Source organism: Oncorhynchus gorbuscha, linkage group LG21 (assembly GCF_021184085.1).
Source record: "Oncorhynchus gorbuscha isolate QuinsamMale2020 ecotype Even-year linkage group LG21, OgorEven_v1.0, whole genome shotgun sequence".
NCBI lineage: Eukaryota > Metazoa > Chordata > Actinopteri > Salmoniformes > Salmonidae > Oncorhynchus > Oncorhynchus gorbuscha.
The window spans coordinates 43593027-43615658 of NC_060193.1; the positions used below are offsets into that span (position 1 = coordinate 43593027).

At 44.9% G+C, this 22632-nt stretch overlaps 1 protein-coding gene across 1 annotated transcript in view; it reads right to left on the minus strand.

The window, feature by feature from the left end:
* Positions 1-22632, minus strand: part of itsn1 (intersectin 1 (SH3 domain protein)) — a 70365-nt gene that overhangs the window by 21593 nt on the left and 26140 nt on the right. Inside the window, 14 exon segments of the mRNA XM_046318369.1 lie at positions 65-165; positions 167-394; positions 3058-3179; positions 3598-3800; positions 4098-4219; positions 10142-10281; positions 16669-16756; positions 19864-20004; positions 20107-20256; positions 20629-20891; positions 21360-21472; positions 21822-21959; positions 22312-22375; positions 22472-22584. Of these exon segments, the coding sequence (XP_046174325.1) occupies positions 65-165; positions 167-394; positions 3058-3179; positions 3598-3800; positions 4098-4219; positions 10142-10281; positions 16669-16756; positions 19864-20004; positions 20107-20256; positions 20629-20891; positions 21360-21472; positions 21822-21959; positions 22312-22375; positions 22472-22584 (1986 nt within the window).

The following is a 22632-nucleotide window of genomic DNA, read 5'->3' on the forward strand; positions in this document are numbered from 1 at the left end:
CACTTGTATTGCATTTTAATGTATTGAGTGCTATGTGAGAGGAAGGGTTGGAGCGGTCACTCACGTGGTGCTGAAATCTGCCCAGTTACTAGATGCAGAGGAGGAGGAAGAGGCGGGACCAGGGCCAGGGCAGGGACCAGGGGCAGGGGGAGCTGTTGCCGGGGGGAGGGGTTGCCATTGGCTGGCTGGGTGGCGTGGGTGTGGTGGAGACGGCGGTGGGTGTGAGCCGTGAGGCCAGTTTGGGCGCAGCGCCCGTGGTGGCAGCACTGGCCCGCAGGCTCATGGGAACCTCGGTTTCTGGGATCTTCTCTGCGTAGTTAGCAGGGAACCAGCCCGTCTTCCCCTTCAGCTCGCCGCCCAGCCAGCCTGGCTCACCTGTCTGGGACTCGTCCACCTGGGGGGGCGAAGGTCAAAGGTCAGCTCACCATCATAGCACTACAGAGCCAAAGAAGACTATAGAAATGACTCAAATGAATAGAACGGATATTCTCATTTAAGTCATGCTGGGATGAGTGGACCGGGTGGGCCATATTGAGTGTACCTTCTAGTAATTATATTTCTATGCCAAGAACAACCCAGAACCCCAGTTCTCAGGGATCACATTATCCATTGGACCTTTTCCTTTAACCAGCTACAGGCTCATAGCTGACAGCAGGGTTAGGATCAATTCTATTTCAAATTAGGAACATGTACTGAAAAGCTTTGTTGAAAAGCAATGGGGAAATTCCTGAATTGACTGAGTTGAAATTGAATGGACCCCAACTCTGACTGACAGAAAAGGCGAGTAGTCTGGACCAAGATACTGACGAGCCAACACAGGATTAGATTGATAAATTGTGGGGAAACAAATTAAATTAAGAGCGGTTACAATAAATCCTGTGGACTGGGGTTGCCCAGCCATGTGTGGTTATTCCTTATTTAAAACATACAACAGAGTGGTCGGACCACTTTTGGAATGGATGTTCGCGATTCACAAGACAAGTTGAATATCACCGCTTCCTTTCCAAGCATGCAGATGGTCATGAAGAGAAGCTGAGAGAATAAGAATGACAGTGGATGGCTTTGGGGCTGTTTTGTTGAAGGAGTACCTGGTGAAATGGGATCAAATGTGTCTGTATGATCGTCTCATTCTCTGCAGCTTACAAAATGCCTTTTCCAGTAACCAACGTAGAGGCACGCTTGTATAGATGTATAATCATATGCCCTTTGAGAACAAGTGTGTATCCTCCGAGTATACTGACCATATGACGGATATACAACCACAAACATGCAACCCGACGGTTAAATTCTTTAAGCGCTTATGAAGAGATGACAGCAGCTGAGATGGACACATGAGATGGACCAATGAAAGCAGGTGTTGGGATCACAAGTGAGCAGCTGATTAGACAGTGGACCTGCACTTACCCACTCCCCTTTCACCTTCAGGTAGAGTGAGCAAAGTCGGGAGAGAGTCAGGAGGCAAAAGTTAATACTCACATGCACGCATGCAGGCAGACACACACGCAACTAGGGGTCAGCATGGCCGATTAATTGGGGCCGATATCAAGTTCATGTAACAAATCGGTAATTTGACGATTATCGCCTATTATATTGCAATCCACGAGGAAACTGCACGGCAAGCTGACCACCTGTTACGCGAGTGCAGCATCAACAGGATCTTGTGGCTACAAGGAGCCAAGGTAAGTTGCTAGCTTGCATTAAACATATATCTTAAAAAACGAATCAATCTTCACATAATCACTAGTTAACTACACATGGTTGATGCATATAATCAATGCGGTGCCTGTTAATGTATCATCGAATCGCAGCCTAATTCAACTTCGCCAAACGAGTGATGATTTTTAAAAAGCGCATTTGTGAAAAAGCACATTCTTTTGTACCTAACCATAAACATCAATGACTTTCTTAAAATCAATACACAGAAGTATATATATTTTTTTAAACCTACATATTCAGTTAAAATAAATGCATGTTAGCAGGCAATATTAACTAGGGAAATTGTGTGACTTTTCTTCCGGTCAGTGCAAGCAGAGTCAGGGTATATGCAGCAGTTTGGGCCACCTGGCTCGTTGCGATCGATGTTTCTTTCTTCCTAACAAGGACCGTTTACATAATTATGACATAACATTGAAGGTTGTACAATGTAACAGCAATATTTAGACTTCGGGTTACCACCTGTTCGACAAAATACGGAATGGTTACGTATTTCACTGAAAGAATAAACGTTTTGTTTTCGAAAAGATCGTTTCTGGATTTGACCATATTAATGACCAATGGCTCGTATTTCTGTGTGTTTATTATAATTAAGTCTATGATTTGATATTCGATAGAGCAGTCCGACTGTGCGGTGGTAGGCAGCAGCAGGCTCGTAAGCATTCATTCAAACAGCACTTTACTGTGTTTGCGAGCAGCTCTTAGCAATGCTTGAAGCACAGCGCTGTTTATGACTTCAAGCCTAACAAGTCCTGAGCCTAGGCTGGCAATACTAAAGTGCCTATAAGAATATCCAACAGTCAAAGGTATATGAAATACAAATGGTAGAGAGAGAAATAGTTGATGCGTCATAATTCCTATAATAACTACAACCTAAAACCTGGGAATATTGAAGACTCATGTTAAAAGGAACCACCAGCTTTCATATGTTCTCATGTTCTGAGCAAGGAACTTAAACGTTAGCTTTTTTACATGGCACATATTGCACTTTTACTTTCTTCTCCAACACTTTGTTTTTGTATTATTTAAACCAAATTGAACATGTTTCATTATTTATTTGAGATTTTATTTATGTATTATATTAAGTTAAAATAAAAGGGTTCATTGTTCATTTAGTATTGTTGTAATTGTCATTATTACAAATATATTTAAAATTGGCCGATTAATCGGTATCTGCTTTTTTTGATCCTCCAATAATCGTTATCAGTTGAAAAATCATAATCGGTTGACCTCTACACTCAACCACACACTTCCTGGTTGATATAGACTAATCACTTTACATAAACCTCCATAACATACACACAAATGGTGCTTGGCAGGAGTGATTGACAGCTTGCCTCTCACCATGACAATGTCTCCGGGGGTGATGGTGATCTCATCGTGACTGCGGGCATCAAAGGGGTACAGCGCCCGGTAGAAGACCACCTTGACCTTGTCCTGGTTGAACCCAGTCACCGGAATCTTGTCTGCAGGGAGGAGACGAGGAAGGGAGTTAGGAACACAGGACAGAGTCACATCTTTCTCTCTCACCCACAGAACCAGGCACATCCAAACCTTCGTAGAACGTCTACAGTAGGGCTTCTGAGATTTGAAAATGTTTGGAATGGATGTCATTCAGGAACACTGAAATATTCGAGACTACTTAAACACTGCATTAAACTTTTGAATTGTGTGAAATTTGAATTGTGTGAATTGAATATACATGCATTTCCTAATAATGTATTCAGATACCTACAGCACACATTTTGGTTGTCTGATTTAATTGTCCCAGTTCAACAGTGCCCCTGGTCAGTCCAGAAATCGAAGGATTTGTAAATCTGAGGTTCTACTGTATGCACGCTCTTTCAAGGCTTCTCTGTTATACATTTGAATTTTGAAACGTACCGCCCGTGGGCCATGGGCTCTGGTTCATGAGTTTCCCTGGTTCAGGCTGCTGCATGAAGAGCTGGTTGAGTTTGTCCTGCATGTCCTTCTTAGTGCGCCCCTCCTCCTCACTCACGTGCTTCATCCAGGGCTGGGGGGGTGGGGTGGGGGCCTCCACCGTGCCCTCATCTCGCCACGCCAGGCCCTCGTCAGTGGCAGACAACCTGGGGAGAGGAAAGGGGGTGTTAACCTCTAAAATGACTGGATCACAGTGATGGGGCTGCATCCGCGTAACCCATACAGAATGAGCGGACATAGGAGCAGCTCGCTCACACATATGGTGTCCTGTGCGCAAACACACACACACACACACACACACACACACACACACACACACACACACACACACACACACACACACACACACACACACACACACACACACACACACACACACACACACACACACACACACACACACACACACACACACACACACACACACACACACACACACACACCTTCCGTCTGTGAGCTCGGCGGACTTGGCCCTCTCCTGGGCGATGGCTTGGATGTTGATTTCTCCCTCCAGGTGATCCTTCTGCTTTTGCCTCTGCTGCTTGCTGTGGATCTCTCGGAGCTCCTGCAAGGCAGCGTGGGATAGAGGAGGACCGGTGAGGGGGAAGTGTGGGCGGGGTCGCCGGGACTCAACACAACACTCACATCACAGTGAGGCGTCAGCCATTTTGTGCCCTGTAAGCGCCATTATGATCCCAGCCGGGCTCAGTTACCAGATGTAAAGTCTGTGTTTAGTCTACGGCTTCCTTCCGTTTAATCTCATCTCGGTGTTTTCTCCAATTAATGCTGGGCTACTACTACTACTACTCAAATGTAGGTGTGAGTTGGATTTTTGCGGCGGACACACTTGCACAAAACATGGCCGCCACCACAGTGCGTTCATGGGAGTTGGACAGCTCTCGGAGTCTGGCGAGTGCTGCACATGAACCACTGAGGGAGGGTTAAACAAGCCCTGGGTTACTACGGCAACACTGACACCACTGGAACTGGAAGATTGCAGTGTTTCAGCGCTCCGGGGTGAAGTTTCCCTTAGGTACAGATCTAGGATCAGCTTCATCTCCCCCAATCCTAACCTTAACCTAGTAGGGGAAAATGCAAAACTGACCTATGATCAGCATCTAGGGGCAAATTCTCTCTGCTCTGGTTTGAGCACCAAATGGAAACACTACTGGTTAAAGCCAAGTGGTACCAACCAATCACAGAGAACATTCATGGCTCTGGGAGAAATCTGAGCCAAACTATGATTCTCAAAAGCACACAGACTGATATGGAGATCAGTCAAAAGAGTTGAATGGGAAATTTACAAGGCTCATAGGTAGGTGTAATTCCAACCCATCGTCTCTAAAGGGTTAAGAAAGTCTTAATATACAGTCTGAGCAGGGAATTAAGTTCTGAGGACTTGATTTTCCTGAATGAATTACTATCAAGATCATTCATCAGTATTAGATGCAACACCATGCAACCAAAGGTTTCACCCCCATATGTTTAGTTGGCGTGTCATCAACACATGGGGCTGGAGAGAGTGAGGTACGTTCAGGAAAGCAATATTTGTTTAGTACTTGGTTAAAATGGTAAGAGATGCACGACTGACTGAGAAACTGTGAAGATTTCTTTAAATAGTCTCACAATAACAAATTGAGGATCATTTTCATATCGCTTCAATCTACTGATAAATGACATTACCCTGTTCACTACCTTGTTCTATCTTTCTTTACTGTACCAAGTCTTCAATTAGCCTATGTCTTTATGGATTTGGTCTCCCAAAATAGTAGGCCCTACACCACAGTTCACTATTAAATAAATACATCACTAACGCTAGTGGTCACTCACCCAGTAGAAGGACTGTACAGCCGCAAAGCGTCGGTTGAGTGTGCTGTTTTTAATCTTGTCCTCCTGCCATGTAATTAAACAAAGGCATTTAATTTCTTTCCAATAAGACAAGAGTGCCTTACGAGTCTTTTGAGAAGTGTTTTTGTGCTTTCAACAGATGTTTACTAACGCAACAAGCGTATGTCTTAATGTTTTTTTGGGGGATTCCAAATAGGTAAATGTTGTCCTCTCACCGTAACCAAAACTACAAAGCCTGACAACTTAAAGCTCAAGTGCTCAAGGAGCTCAAAAAATATAAAATTGTCATTGATTCAATTTAATAAAATGAAATAGACAAACAACCAGGTTCACGCACATGGTGGCTAGCAACATCGACCGGAGCTGTGTCCCAGTATATACACTTGCATACTACCTAGTGTGACCCAATTGACTCTGGTCTTGGCAACGCATACAAAATAGTATGCTAGTGTTTTTATTGGGCCCTAGTCTAGAGGGTTGAGGAGGCAATGAGAGAGATATAATCCAGCACCACCCAGAGGACAGATAAAGGAGGGAAGCGGCGGCTGGCATTTATTAACTCGCTGCAGGGCTACCGAGGCTAAAGCTAAAGACGCTCAAGCGGAAGGAAAGCATGGCTTGCTTTGACCAGCCCTTCAAAGGAAGCAGAGGAGTGGTAAGGGGGTTGGGGTGGGGGAGCGCGGGGGGGAGGGCGTGGAGGAAGAGGAGGAGGAAGGAGAGGCAGTAGGGACACCTGCAGGTAGACGTCTATACGCTGCAAACAGGCCAGGAGGGCCGAGAGACAGTCCAGCAGCATCTGGTCCACCGAGCCCCCCTCGGACTGAAAAGAGACACACAGGGACCCCAAGGTCAAGGGTCAGATAGAACAGCAGCAGTGCCACCGAGGTCAACAACAAGGTCGTGTTCATTAGGCAACAAACAGAAAGAAACAGACTGAAAAAGGGAGGGACTACCTGCCCAATAAGGAAAGCACATTTTTGTTTTACATTGCGTTGTCCTTAACGAACACAACCCAGGTAAACATCCAGATTAGACTCAACCCCTAGCCCTGACTTGGCGCCTTGAGTTAGGTGGCCCAACAGCCCCATGTGGCTGTGTCCGACGTCAAACCATAGCAACCCACATACAGCTTAACCATTTTTGATTCCCCAGGTTGAGCCCACAGGATGTTGTGGGGAAGAGGGCCACGCTGCTCGGAAAAAGCACAGCCTACCACAGGTACAGACACAGGGTGAGCCTAACATACCAATCACATTACTGAGCCCAGCTGAGCAGAACCGTACTGCACTAGGCCTGGTTACACATCCACCATAGTTGCTGGAACAGTGTTTTGAAAGGGCAATGTGAAATTGAGCCAGCCCAGTACAGTTCCGGTTGGCCCTATAGTGTGACATGGGTCTAACTTTCTTCATCAGTTAGTAAGGCAGCTTCCTTCTTTATCATTGGGTTTCAAATCTGCTTAGTAACAGCACACTGAGTTATTCTGATTGGTTAATATTCTCCAGAGGGGTGCACTATTCTAAAGTGTCCTGCGGTGGGCAGCAGTGCTGGTGAGTGGACTACCTGTCGCCCCCTCTGCTCCTCCAGCAGCAGCTCCAGACGGAGGCCCTCTATCCGGGCAGTGTGGCCCTGATAGAACACAGCCAGAGACTGGAAGGACAGGCGAGGGCAGAGGTCAGAGGGCACGGGGAAAAGGTCAGCCAAGCCACAGAGACCAGACAGGGGTTTCAGGGTGGATGGCGGGCGGGGCAACAGAGTGAGCAACAGTCAGATACAGTGAGAGAACAGTGTAAAACCCCACGTTTTCCCCTAGGTACAGACCTAGGATCAGCTCCTCTTCCCCAAATCCAAAACTGACCCAAGATCAGAGTCTACAGACAATTTAACCCTACTCTACTATGCTGGGGCCCCGATGTGGTATGTGGAGCAATTAACAAAGTTTTGGTTGAAAAGAAAGGACTAAAGTACTGAGATCACATTGAAATTAAAAAAGGGGGATCATCAGACACACAAATCATCAAGCCCTCTGACAGTCTTGGCTCCCCAACACACACACACACACACACACACACACACACACACACACACACACACACACACACACACACACACACACACACACACACACACACACACACACACACACACACACACACACACACACACACACACACACACACACACACACACACACACACACACACACACACGAGATGCAAAGGTATCATTAGGCAGAAAGAAAGTTCTGGAAGTCAGTGTTTTTAAAATGGTCCACTATCAACTGTTAAACTGAGCACATGGGGCAAATCCTAACTTCCATTTTATAAGTCATATTTTCATTTGGTCTCTTATTGAAATCAATGCATGGTGAAATTTCGACCTGTGGTTGTTAGGATTCGCCCCTATGAGAAGAACTGTAGCCAGTTGTTGGTCACTTCTTGTCTGTGCTCTGTGGGATAGGTCTAGGGAACAGGAGACAGGGCACTCTAACCCTGTTCCTGGAGAGCTACCATCCTGTAGGTTTTAACTCCAACCCTAATCTAGAGCACCAGATTCTAATAAGTAGCTGGTTGATAAGCTGAATCAGGCTAGTCACAACTGGGGTTGGAGTGAAAACCTACAGGAGGATAGCTCTCCAGGAACCGGGTTAGAGTGAAAACCTACAGGAGGATAGCTCTCCAGGAACAGGGTTGGAGTGAAAACCTACAGGAGGATAGCTCTCCAGGAACAGGGTTAGAGTGAAAATCTACAGGAGGATAGCTCTCCAGGAACAGGGTTAGAGTGAAAATCCTACAGGAGGATAGCTCTCCAGGAACAGGGTTAGAGTGAAAATCTACAGGAGGATAGCTCTCCAGGAACAGGGTTAGAGTGAAAACCTACAGGAGGATAGCTCTCCAGGAACAGGGTTAGAGAGACCAGGGCCGGGGTTCCCGATAGCGATGGAACTTAAAGCTTCCATAATGTTTTAACGAGGCATCGTTCCTATAAAACGGCTGAAGATTGTCACATGCTTTTCCCAAAACACCACGTACAGAGAATGTCCATAAGCGCGTCGTTGGAGCATGTGTCGATACTGATCGAGACGAAAGAAAGTCAGCGCTGCTCTCGGATCAAGGTTTCTCCTTTCAAATGTTATTTTAGCATTAGAATTATTCCACAATACTGACAACAGATCTGCACCTAGAGAGATATTCTTTTGTGACTAGGGGGCAGTATTTTCATTTTTGGAAAAATAATGTTCCCGTAGTAAACGGGATATTTTGTCAGTACAAGATGCTAGAATATGCATATAATTGACAGCTTAGGATAGAAAACACTCTATCATTTCCAAAACTGTAAATATTGTCTGTGAGTATAACAGAACTGATATTGCAGGCGAAAGCCTGAGGCAAATCCAGTGACTCATCTTTTGAAAGCTCTGCGTTCCAATTGAGCAGTGAATGGGCTATCAACCAGATGAATTTTTCTCCGTATTCCCCAAGATGTCTACAGCATTGTGACATAGTTTTACACATTTATGTTGAAGAATAACCATAAGCGGCTACATTGCGCAACTGGTCACCTGATGGCTCCCAGAGTGATTCTCGCGTAAAATACAGAGGTAGCCATTATTCCAATCGGTCCTACTGAAAAACCAATTGTCCCGGTGGATATATTATCAAATGGATATTTGAAAAACACCTTGAGGATTGATTATAAACAACGTTTTCCATGTTTCTGTCGATATTATGGAGCTAATTTGGAATATTTTTCTGCGTTTTCGTGACTGCAATTTCCGGGCGATTTCTCAGCCAAACGTGAAGAACAAACAGAGCTATTTCGCCTACAAAAATAATATTTTGGGAAAAATGGAACATTGGCTATCTAACTGGGAGAATCGTGAGTGAAAACATCCAAAGCTCATCAAAGGTAAACAATTTAATTGGATTGCTTTTCTGATTTCCGTGTTACAAACTGGGATGTGATCTGAGATGACAGGGTAATTAACAAAAGGCTAAGCTGTGTCTCAATCTATTTCACTTGTGATTTTCATGAATAGGAATATTTTCTAGGAATATTTATGTCCGTTGCGTTATGCTAATTAGTGTCAGTCGATAATTACGCTCCCGCACCCGGGATGGGGAGTCACTAGAGGATATCATCCCCTATGTGGCTGCAAATATTGAGGATGTTTATTCTAATGCCAACCCTATCATAATGCACTAAATCACAGATTTGGTACGTCATTGCGCACATGTCACACAGCATGAACTAAATTGATACAAAAATTATAGACATTAGCATTGCAAAATAGAACTCCTTGATTGAACATGAAATTGATTTGAATAGCTTATGATTGAAATATAGGCAATAGGCCTAAATAGCCTATACTTATCTTCTTTTAATGCAGTCATCTCGGTGTTCATTCAATGCATTTTTATCCTTCGTTTGTAACGACTGACAAACCGTTGACAACTTTCTATTTTGTAGTCAACTTCCTTCTGAAGTTCGCTGCGGTCACGGAGTGACAAAGTGACGCTTGAATGCCAATGGTTTTGAGAAACAACCTCCTACGAAGGTTCTAACGATGAACTTAGCCTTGAAAACCGGGGCCCTGGTCTGTAACCTAGTAAGATGAGTGGTTAGTGAGTAGTACTACCTTGAGCTGGGTGTTGAAGGCATCTATCTCCAGCAGCTTGGAGCGGGTCTCTCTCTCCACGGTGTCAAGCTGTTCTCTCAGTTGCTGCCGACTAGACTCCTTGACCTCCAACGCCTTCTGCAGCGACGACAGGGAGTCTCCTGGACAAGGACGGGGTTGTATTTATTAGTGCCCAGTGTAGCAAAAAAAAATTGCAGCAGAAAACTAAAACAAGCATTTCTTATTGGACAAGTTCGGCTAGCCCCTCCCCGTTTGGCCCGTTCATTTTGAGCCTAGTGAATATGACCCAGAGAGCAAGCGCCGTATCGGTTATTATAAACCGGGTGGTTCGAGCCCTAAATGCTGATTGGCTGAAAGCCGTGATATATCAGACCGTTCTAATTCCGTTGGTAACCAGTTTATAATAGCAATAAGGCACCTAGGGGGGGTTTGTGGTCGGTGGCCTATATACACACACACCACGGCTAATGGCTGTATCCAGGCACTCCGCACTGCGTTGTGCATAAGGACTTAGCTGTGGTATACTGGCCATATACCACACCTCCTCTGGTCTTATTGCTTAAGTATAGTAGGGCAGTCAGTATTTCCCTTAGTTTTGTTTGCAGGTGGGTTACAAAGGCAACAGTTTGTCAATTAAAACAAATAGGCCAGATTATTTGATGCGCCGCTAGGTGGGGGGCACTTCCACACCTATACTATAAAGTGCACAACTTAATTTTTTTAAACTCTGTTTATTAAGTTTTACACACACACACACAGACAAGACAAAGCAATATAAATAATATACTCAACTAGAAAAATAAATACCAATAAAAATACAAATAAAAAATAGCTTTAAAGATACCATACTTTAGACAAGTTATACACACCAGGCAGAAGCCTACAGAGGTTAAAGGGCAATCTATAGTCCAGGGACAGAGCAAACACCTCACCATTGTTCCTGTAAACAGTCAATGGATAAGGGTGGAGAAATGCAACCACTCAGAGAGTCATGGTCACAGACCGACCATCCACTGGACAGAAAAAGTTTACAATGCTTTAAAATAAAAAAATAAAATGATTATTCATGTAGGCGTGAACTAAATGTAAAAATAACTGGGAAAAACAAGCTCACACTTCAGTCTCTGCCTGGGCAAGATGAACAAGGCATCTGCGGATCACAATCAATAAGCACATGGACCTTAATGCCCCCCCCCAGCAAAAACACAGAGAGAAGCACTTCCAAACCTTAAGTCACAGACTTATTTTTAGTATTAATTGGAATGCCATCAGAGGATGGACTGTTTAAAGTAAGACCGGAATGGAGCCCAAGCCTCATAAAACAGTTTGGGGTTCCCACGTGAATTGAATTGAAATTTTTCTAGTTTCAGAGAGCACAACACATCTCTCACCCAATATTTATAAGATGGGGGAGCTGCCATCTTCCAGTTCTGTAGTATTAGCCATCTAGCTAAAAGAGTTGTATAAGCAACAGTGTCCGACTGGATTCTTGATAGGGGGGTACCCATGGGCAGTACTCCAAAAAGGGCTGTAAGGGGAGACTGATTTATAACAGTGTCATATATATCAAAGAAACATTTAAATATTAATTCCCAGAAACCTGACAGTTTATGACAGCCCCAAAACATATGCAACAGTGTGGCTGGTTCCACTTTACATCTGACACAGGTAGGATCAAAATCAGAGAATATTCTTCCAAGTTTGGCCCCCGACCAGTGGATACGGTGAACCACCTTGAATTGAATGAGGCTGTGTCTAGTGCTAAAAGAGGACGAGTGCACCCTCTGCAGCACAGATTCCCAGGCGTCTTCCCCAAGGTCCTCCCCCAAATCCTTTTCCCATCGAGTCTTTAAAGGCACCAAAGAAGGGTTCTGTAAGTCATGAATTATTGCATATACATCTGAAATTGCGCCCCTAGGAAGCTTGTTCAGCTCCAAGATGCTCTCTATAGCTGTATTTGCAGGCCTATTGGGAAATCCAGGTGTGTTAGCCCTGACAAAGTTTCTAGTCTGGAGATAGTGGAAAAAGTGGGATTGGGGGAGATTGAACCTTTCCTGCAGCTGAGAAAAAGAGGCAAATGTACCATCAAAGTATAATTGGGCTGGCGAGGAGAGGCCTAGTGAGTGCCAAATGCCAAAAGCCCCATCATTCAAAGATGGAGTAAATAAAATGTTCTGATTGATTGGGCCTGATAGAGAAAAGCCTCGGAGGCTAAAGGCTAAACGGAACTGATTCAACATTTTAAGAGACTGCTTCACAATTGGGTTGACACACCTTTTGCCTAGGGACACTGGGAGAGACAAGCACAGCACAGAGGAAAGTGCTGCAGGTTTACACGATTCAGACTCCATCTGGACCCAGAGTGGTCTAGGGCCAGTAGGATCAGTCTGCAGCCAGTACAGAACGGCTCTGAAATTTGCAGCCCAGTAGTATGTCTGAAAATTTGGTAGAGCTAAACCCCCCAATGACCTAGGCTTCTGTAAATGTGTTCTACCAATCTGTGGTACTTTGCCATCCCAAATAAAATGCATGAATGTTTAATCCAGTGAAATAAAAAAAGATTTTGGAATATAAATGGGTAAACATTGAAATAAATATAAAAAATTGGGCAACACATTCATTTTAATGACATTAATCCTTCCGATAAGAGAAAGGGGTAGCGAATTCCAAAAAGTAAAAGATTGAAACAATCTGTCTGCTAGAGCAAAAAAGTTTTCCTGAAACAAATTTGAATATTTCCTTCCCGGGCAATCCTAAACTGAGAACTTGTAAAAGAGCACTTTAAAGCAGCCTTGTTTACCGGAAAAAGCTCACTCTTGCCTAGATTCAGCTTGTGCCCTGAGATTGATCCAAAAGTTTTAAGAACAGATAGGGCACGTGGTAATGAGGTATCGGGGTTGGCGAGACTTTCTGCTCCCAGCCCGCCCTGATTATGCCTTGAATGGCATCATTAGAGCGTAGTGCAATGGCGAGAGGCTCGATTGCCAAAGCAAACAACAAGGGGGAGAGTGGGCAACCCTGTCTGGATCCGCAGTGCAAGGGAAAATAGTCAGAGGACAAGTTATTAGTCCGTACCGAAGCCATGGGGGAAAAATAATCTTTATCCACGCAATGAATTTGGGGCCAAAGCCAAATCTATAAAGGGCAGCTGTTAGGTAATCCCACTCAACACGGTCAAACGCTTTTTCGGCATCAAGTGAGACCACCACCTCCAGGTCCTCCAATGCTGGGGAGTACAGTATATTCATAAGGCGCCTAATATAGACTAGGCGGTAGCTTTGAAGTATTGAGGCACTCTGCAAATAGTCGAGACAAGAATGAGCAAAGCAGACCAGAAAACGTCCTGTAAAATTCGGTTGGAAAACCGTCCGGACCTGGTGATTTACCACTTTTCATTGCGGACACTGCTGTTGCAATCTCCTCAAGCGTAAATTCTTCTTCTAGACAGTCATGGGAGTCTGTATCAATTGAAAGTATATTCAAGCCATTAAAGAAGGAGTCAATCAGCAAGGGGTCTTGAGGGGATTCAGAGGTGTATAGCGCAGAGTAAAATTGTTTAAATTGATCATTGATCTCTTTATGTATAACTGTTGTGGCACCAGACGGGGTCCTTATTTGTGGGATTAAACGTGAGGCCTCAGATTTACGGATCTGATGCGCAAGGTGTTTACTGGCCTTGTCACCTTGTTCATAGACTTTGTATCGAGCTCGCAAGAGTAACCGTTCAGCTTGCCTGGTAGAAAGCTCATCAAATTCAGATTGGAGTAGTTGGCGCTCTTTATGCAGATCAGGGGAAGGATCCGTAGCATACTTCTCATCCAATGTGGCTATGGACTCGCTCAGGTCCCGAAGTCGCTGGGAGCGAACTCTGTTTTGGTTGGCTGTATAGGAAATAATTTGGCCACGTAGGTATGCTTTGAGAGACTCCCATATGGTAGAGCAGGACATACCTGGTGTTGAATTAGTCTCTAGGAATAAGGTGATTTCAGAAGAAATGAAATTGACAAACTCCTTATCTGAGAGTAAAATGGGGTTGAGACGCCATTGATAACACATAGGAGGTCGTTGGGGAAATTCTAGTTCAAGCACTAATGGTGAATGGTCAGAGATAACAATACTCTCGTAAGTACACTGCCGAAGGTTAGGCAGAAGTTTTTTGTCCAAAAAGAAGTAATCAATCCGGGAGTATGTTTGATGAACATGAGAATAAAAGGAATACTGTCTATCTGTAGGATGTAGGAAACGCCAGGCATCAAACATAGCATATTTCTGAAGAAAGGATTGAATAAGTAGGGCACATTTAGATGGGCCTGTATTTGTTTGTGAGGACTTGTCAAGAACTGGGGACATTTTACGGTTGAAAGCCCCCTCTAAAATCAACAAATGAGAATCTAAATCGGGAATAGCAGACAGAAAGGAAGAAATTAAACTTGTGTCATCCCAATTGGGAGCATAAACACTAGCCAAAACAAGAGGGGTAGAAAACAGTTCACCGGTTACTATGACGTATCGTCCCTTAGGATCAGCAATAACCTCAGAAGCTACATAGGGAGTATCTTTATCAACCAGAATAGCAGCACCTTTTGATTTACTATAAAAGTTTGAGTGGAACACTTGACCAACCCAGTCCTTACGCATCCTAAAATGCTCACCAGTCCTCAAGTGAGTCTCTTGTAGAAATGCAATATTTGCATTCAAATCCTTTAAGTGTGTCAACACCCTCTTACGCTTCACCGGGTTGTTAACCCCTTTGGTATTCCAAGAAATGTACTTGATCGTATTATTTCGGCCCCTCTGGGCATTCCCGTTATTCAACCCTGTCATTAGAGCATAGAATGGAAAAGCAATGAGCAACCAAAACCCCCAGAATAACTTGTCTCAGAGTAATAATGTACGGTGGTAAATGTTTGGAAAAAGTACAAAAAAAACAAAAAAAACTAAAAAGACAGAATGACAACATTAGAACTGAACAATTCAACCTGCCCCCCCCTCCCCCTCCCTCCATCCCAGACAATACCTCCCCAAACGAGGTACAAGCCTAAATAGAACATGTTCTCTTTGCACAGTGCACAGTATGTCTGTGAGAGTGCGGTCTTAAACCTAAACCCACAGTCCCACAGTCCCAAAAATATTTTGAGTCACTGAGCCAATGTGTAAACAAACTAAATAGGTGAGCGAGATAAGGCACGCACACTAGATGATCAAAACATTAGATCACATCAAATAAGCCTGAATAGTTTCACCAACTATACAAGACTAGCCTGTTATATCTAAACATAATTGTACCACAAGTGGGTTACTTACTATCCACAGTTCACAAGCAACAGTTGCTGAACTGTGAGCATATTCAAGACTTCTTGATGTGACGTTGAATGTGAGCCATAGCCTCATCCGGAGATTCAAATGTGTAGTCTTTACCCTCATGAGATATCCATAAACGGGCCGGGTATCGCAGTCCATACTTCACACTTGGATGGTCCCGAAGTACTCGTTTGGCCTGTCCGAAAGCTGTGCGCTGCCTGGAAACAGTGGGGGAGTAGTCCTGGTAGATGGAAAAGCTCTGTCCTTGAAAGCTCAGAGTGGTATTGCGGGCTCGTCGGAAGATCTCCATCTTCTCATGAGAGAAGTGCACTCGAAGAATTATGTCACAGGGCCTCTCCCCATCCTGGGGCTTTGGGCGCAGCGACCGGTGGGCTCGATCAATCAGGGGCTTTTCATCTAAGGCAAGAACATCCTTCAGCAGCCCTGAAACGAAATCCGTGGCGCGATGCATTTCCGCGGACTCTGGGACCGATACAAGTCTCAGATTATTGCGGCGAGAGAATCCCTCTAAACTCACACAGCTCTCCTTCACCTTTTCAAATCCGCAGCTAGGCGTTTAACTTCAGCCTCCAGGGATGTAGTTAAGTCGGAGACATTAGTAGCGGAGGTCTCCAGTGCTGCAATCGTTGTAGTGTGTAACGCAGTTGTTGTTTTGAGTAATGTGATTGCTGGCACAGTCTCGTTCCGCAGGATGGTTAAATCTGCTTTTAAAGTATCAGAAACCTCCTGTATTCTGGCCTCAATCGTAGCAACCACCTGTGTTTTCATTTCAACTATCTCAGAGCGTAGTAGTTTGATGGCCTCGAGAGTGTTCATTTCAGCGCCGCCAGGCCAAGCCGCGCCCCCGGGTAAAGTGTGCATCCCGGGCCTTCAGACTCAGGAGAGGGCGGTGATGAGAGCGGGTCTTGTAGGCCGGGTTTTCTCAAAGTCATGCTTTTGGCCTTATGCTTGGTCGACATGCTGACATTCGGGAAGCAAAGTAGTCTTGGTTTTTACGGAAAGGGATCACCAAATTAATATATGAAAATAAATACGGTTCTGCTGCAGAATTCACATAAACTTTAAGAATACCACGGGAGCAAACGGAAAACACGTCAGTCGTACATGGCGTCCCCTACCATCCCCCTAAAGTGCACTACTTTTGACCAGGGATCTGGGAGACGGTCTCTGTAGAAAGATGTGCGGAGGTGAGGAACAGTACTTACTGTGCAGGCTGTTCTGTTGAACCTGTTTGAGTTGTTCGTTTAGACACTGTTTGTCAGGGATCAGCCTGCCGAGCCAATGCTGAGAGTCCTTGGGGAAACAAACAAAGCACTTAATTAAAATCTCAGTACAGTTATCACAAAAATGACTATTTTGTGGGTTATAGTCCATAGGCTATAAAGGTCTGGGAAAATTGTGTAATTCAAATAAAGGCAGAGGAAGAGGCAAATGTCAGGCTACTTTCATGCCCCACCTCTCCATCTCTCTCGCTCTCTCTCTCCCTCATGCTGGCCTGCCTGCCTGCACTGTCTGTTTGCTAATGATCAGATCAAACTTTATTTGTCACATCCCTAATCTGTAGAGGGTTTGGGTGGAAGATATGCACCATAATGTCTCTCCAGAGATGCTCAATCGGGTTAAAGTCCAGGCTCTGGCTGGGCCACTCAAGGACATTCAGAGACTTGTCCCGAAGCCACTCCTTCATTGTCTTGGCTGTGTGCTTAGCGTTGTTGTGCTGTTGGAAGGTGAACCTTCACCCCAGTCTGAGGTCCAGAGCGCTCTGGGGCAGGTATTCATCACAGATCTCTTTGTAGTTTGCTCCGTTCATCTTTGTCTCGATCCTGAATAGTCTCCCAGTCCCTGCTGCTGAAAAACATCTCCACGGCATGGTGCTGCCACCACCATGCTTCACCCTAGGGATGGTGCCAGGTTTCCTCCAGACATGAAGCTTAGCATTCAGGCCAAAGAGTAATTTTGGTTTCATTAGGCCAGAGAATCTTGTTTCTCGTGGTCTGAGAGTCTTTAGGTGTCTTTCGGCAGACTCCGAGCAGGTTGTCATGTGCCTTTTACTGAGGAATAGCTTACCCAGATCTGTGCCTCGACACAATCATGCCTCGGAGTTTTACCGACAATTCCTTCGACCTCATGGCTTGGTTTTTGCTCCGACATGCACGGTCAACTGTGGGACCTTATATAGATAGGTGTGTGCCTTTCCAAATCATGTCCAATCAATTGAATTTACCACAGGTGAACTCCAAGTTGTAGAAACATCTCAAGGATGATCAATTGAAACAGGATGCACCTGAGCTCAATTTCGAGTCTCATGAGAAAGGGTCTGAATACTTATGCAAATAAGGTATTTCTGTTTTTGATTTTTTTAAATAAGATTTGCTAACATTTCTAAAGACCTGTTTTCACTTTGTCATTATGGGGTATTGTGGGTAGATTGCTGAGATTTTTTATTTATTTAATCCATTTTAGAATACGGCTGTAACGTAACAAAATGTGGATAAAGTCGGGGCACCAGTCAAAAGTTTGGACACACCTACTCATTCAAGGGATTTTCTTCATTTTTCTATTTTCTACAGCATAGAATAATAGTGAAGACATCAAAACTATGAAATAACATATATGGAATCATGTACTAACCCAAAAAAGTGTTAAAGAAATCAAAATATATTTTAGATTCTTCAAAGTAGCCACCCTATACCGTTACAGCTTTGCACACTTACTGGGACAGTGAATCATTTCTTCTTCTTTTGGCTCTAGAATAATGTATAGTGTCATTTTGGAGTCCCTTTTATTGTAAATAAAAACATAATATGTTTCTAAACACTTCTACATGAATATGGATGCTACCATACACTACAGATAGTCCTGAACGAACTGTGAATAATGATGAGTGAAAAAGTTAGACGCCTAAATATCATACCCCCCCCCCAAATGCTAACCTCCCCTGTTATTGTAATGGTGAGGGGTTAGCATGTCTTGGGGGTATGATATAAAGTGCTAACCTCCCCTGTTATTGTAATGGTGAGGGGTTAGCATGTCTTGGGGGTATGATATTACATTTACATTTACATTTAAGTCATTTATCTGTAATGGTGATTCACCTTATGACATCCAGTGGGACAGTCACTAACAATAGTGCATCTAAAACTTAGGGGGGGGTATTACTTAACCTATCCTAGATAAAGAGGTAAAGTGCTAACCTCCCCTGTTATTGTAATGGTGAGGGGTTAGCATGTCTTGGGGGTATGATATAAAGTGCTAACCTCCCCTGTTATTGTAATGGTGAGGGGTTAGCATGTCTTGGGGGTATGATATAAAGTGCTAACCTCCCCTGTTATTGTAATGGTGAGGGGTTAGCATGTCTTGGGGGTATGATATAAAGTGCTAACCTCCCGTTTTTGTAATGGTGAGGGGTTAGCATGTCTTGGGGGTATGATATAAAGTGCTAACCTCCCCTGTTATTGTAATGGTGAGGGGTTAGCATGTCTTGGGGGTATGATATAAAGTGCTAACCTCCCCTGTTATTGTAATGGTGAGGGGTTAGCATGTCTTGGGGGTATGATATAAAGTGCTAACCTCCCCTGTTATTGTAATGGTGAGGGGTTAGCATGTCTTGGGGGTATGATATAAAGTGCTAACCTCCCCTGTTATTGTAATGGTGAGGGGTTAGCATGTCTTGGGGGTATGATATAAAGTGCTAACCTCCCGTTTTTGTAATGGTGAGGGGTTAGCATGTCTTGGGGGGATGATATAAAGTGCTAACCTCTCCTGTTATTGTAATGGTGAGGGGTTAGCATGTCTTGGGGGTATGATATAAAATGCTAATCCCTCCTGTTATTGTAATGGTGAGGGATTAGCATGTCTTGGGGTTATGATATAAAGTGCTAACCTCCCCTGTTATTGTAATGGTGAGGGGTTAGCATGTCTTGGGGGTATGATATTAGTGCGTCTAACTTTCTCACTTATCATTATTCACGATTATCTGTAATCATGGTAGCATCCACATGAATGTATAAGTGTTTAGAAACATATTATGTTCTTATTTACAATAAAAGTTACTAAATGTACACAACATTATTCACAATTCATTTCTATTGGGCACAAAATAATCTGAAACGCAACCAAAACAAACAGAAAATGCATGGAACAAATATGAAGTCACAAGCTTGATGTAGTCATTGTGTGCTATGAATATGGGACCAAGTACTTAACCTTTGACTACTTTAATATACATACAAGTAAATGTGTCCCCAAAATTAAAGCTGACAGTCTGCACTTTAACCTCATAGTCATTGTTTGATTTCAAATCCAAACCTTTGGAGTATAGAGCCAAAAGAAGAAACAATGCTTCACTGTCCCAATAATTACAGAGGAGACTATATGTGTTACACAAGGTGTGTACATACCTGCAGCTGCTGTTGGAGGTGGGTGATCTCAGCGATGCGGACCTCGCGGGTCTTGTTGGTGCTCTCGATCTCATGCCGCTGGGCAGACAGGCGGAAGCGGATGTCCTGCAGCTTGCCCTCCAGCTGGCTCTTCTTGTCGTTCTGGGGAGGGAGGGTGAAACTAACTATCATACCTTATTGTCTTTTCTTCCAAAGAACAAAGTAAAGACAGTTATGATGGTGTGTGTGTGTCTCTGTCTTTACCAGTGCCTCCAGCTCTAACTCCAGGGTCTTCTTGCGGGCTTTGAGCAGGACAATGTTCTCCTGCTCTCGGTTCCTCTGGGTCAGCAGCTCCTGCCGGCGGTTCCTCTCCCACTCCAACTGACGCTGACGCTCCATCTCCCGCTTTGCCGCCTAGCCCGAGGAAACACAGAGTGAATGTTATACAGTATACGCAGAAATAGTGCAGAGCCAGCCGTGGTCGGGTGGTAACACTTCCAGGTCTGCGCACATATTCAACTTCCTGCCGGAGACCTGGGTTCAACCCACGTTTCCACCTTTTTCTCTACACCCGTCTCCCCCTGTCATTAAAGCAACACAATAAGGAGAATGAATTTACAAATCTTAAAAAGACAACGTAATAGAATTGTTAATACACTTTACACACTGCATTGGTTCCTGTGTTCTTCACTTTCCCCTTACATCTCCCCCTCCACCTCTCCAGCCCCCTCTCTTGATCTATCCTCGCTGTCCTCCTTACTCCCCTTTTCCACCTCTTCTCCTCACCTCTCTCCTCTCAATCTCCTTGCGTCTTTCCTCCTCCCGCTGCCTCTCCATCTCCCTCTGCCTCTCCAGCTGCTTCTCCAGCTCCTGCTGCCGCCGCCTCTCCTGCTCGAGCCGCTCGCGCTCCTTCCTCTCCTGCTCCTCGCGCTCCAGCGCCGCCAGACGCTCCTGCTCCTTGCGCTGCAGCTCAAGCAGGGCCTGTCGACGCTTTTCCAGCTCCAGGTTGCCCCGCTCAAAGTTCTCCCGCTTCCTGTCCTCGAAAGTCACTTTGGGGAGAGAGAAAGAGAGAGATAGGAGGGGTCAGAGAGAGAGAGAGAGAGAGAGAGAGAGAGAGAGAGAGAGAGAGAGAGAGAGAGAGAGAGAGAGAGAGAAATGGGGAACATATTTTGCACTGTTGCCAAATTTTCAGGGGCATTTCTTGGAAAACTGGGGCCATTTTTATACACCTGTTTATATTTAAAAAGGAGCATTTTGCTGTGTTTAAAGGGATTGGTACATACATTTTTGGACTTTAAAATTGATGATACATAACCATAGATTCGAGAAGAACATAGCTCCCAAGCATTTTGGTTTAGTTCAACTGACGCACCGCACCCAAAACGTGAGCTCGTTTTGCTCCATTGTTCATTAACAACGTAATTGTAAACAAACACTGCATAGCTTCAGATCTATCACTTCGAGCCCATGGACAGTCAGTCACCCATAGCTCGGTCTATGAATTTAAGAATGGTTACGTTTCTCCAGCTTCTGTTTCTCGCTCTCCTGCTCCTCTTCGGCCTCCTCTTGGACCCGCTGGTCAGTGGAGTGCAGGCTGGTGACAGACACCCCGCTACCACTACGTACCCTCCTGGAGACGGACATCAGACCACAGTCAGAGCAGCTCACTAACCTACAGCACCTCATATAGGGCATGGGTGAGCAGGACCAGGGGTTTTTCCTGACCGTGTGACTTGACCAGGAAAAACTCCTAATGGAAGCAATATAGACTGATTGATAGTTAAAACAATAGGAGCCAGAGTTTTTCCGGGTCAGGTCACGAGGTGAAGGAAAAATTCCCTGGCCGTGGTGAAGGGCAATAAGATCAATAAAGCATCTTTAGACAAGACTCTCTAAGGTAAGTGCCGGTATCAATGCTCTGCAGACAGAGGTAGAGTTAAGGGGCATTGCCAGACAGCAGAGGGGGCAGTGGATTGTACCTAAAGGTGGGGGGGATGAAGTCTGGGGGCAGGATAGGGGGCAGGGGCAGGCCGGACATGGCCATGTCAATCAGGTGCATGGCCAGGATGAACTCCTCGGCCGTCAGCTTGCCGTCCTGGTCGATGTCCGACAGGTTCCTATAGAGAAACAGGGAGAGGGGGAGAGAAAGACGTGTCGTGTTACCACCAGCCATGCACTTCCTGTCCTGTGACTAGCAGAGTGGACGAAGGTAAAAACAAGTGCCGTTTAGGGGCACCCCGACGGCACTGATCCGAGACTAGTTTTGCGTTTCACCCTCCTGAACAGCAACTGATATGATTCGTTTTGCCATCTGATGGTTAAGCTGATCCTAGATCTGTGTCAAAAAGTAACTTCTACCCAGAGTCAGCAGAGAGAAGCAGTAGTCAGAGAACAAAGAGCAGCAATGTGTGAACATATAGGAATTAGTGGCCAAGTGTCTTAAGTATTGGCCCTGCTCGCATCTCTTACCATATGGATGCCAGCGAGGTCTGGGGCAAGCTGGACTGCATCAGGATGGTTCTTGCTTGGGGTCCTGAAAGACGAGGATAAAAACATTCGCTTTTTTGAGAAACCGCTGATGTGGACTGGACAAACCAGCAGTGTGTATTGTTGACAGACAAGGTCTTACCGGTGAGGTGGCCGCTCATCATCTTGTCGTGGCTGTTGAAGAGCTGCCGGTACTTTAGCCGGGACGAGCTGGGAACAGCCCAGTCAGTGGGAGGCTGGGGGGGCACAGGGGAGCTAAGATGGAGAGGGGGGGAGACAATATCTTATTAAATGCGTATTTTT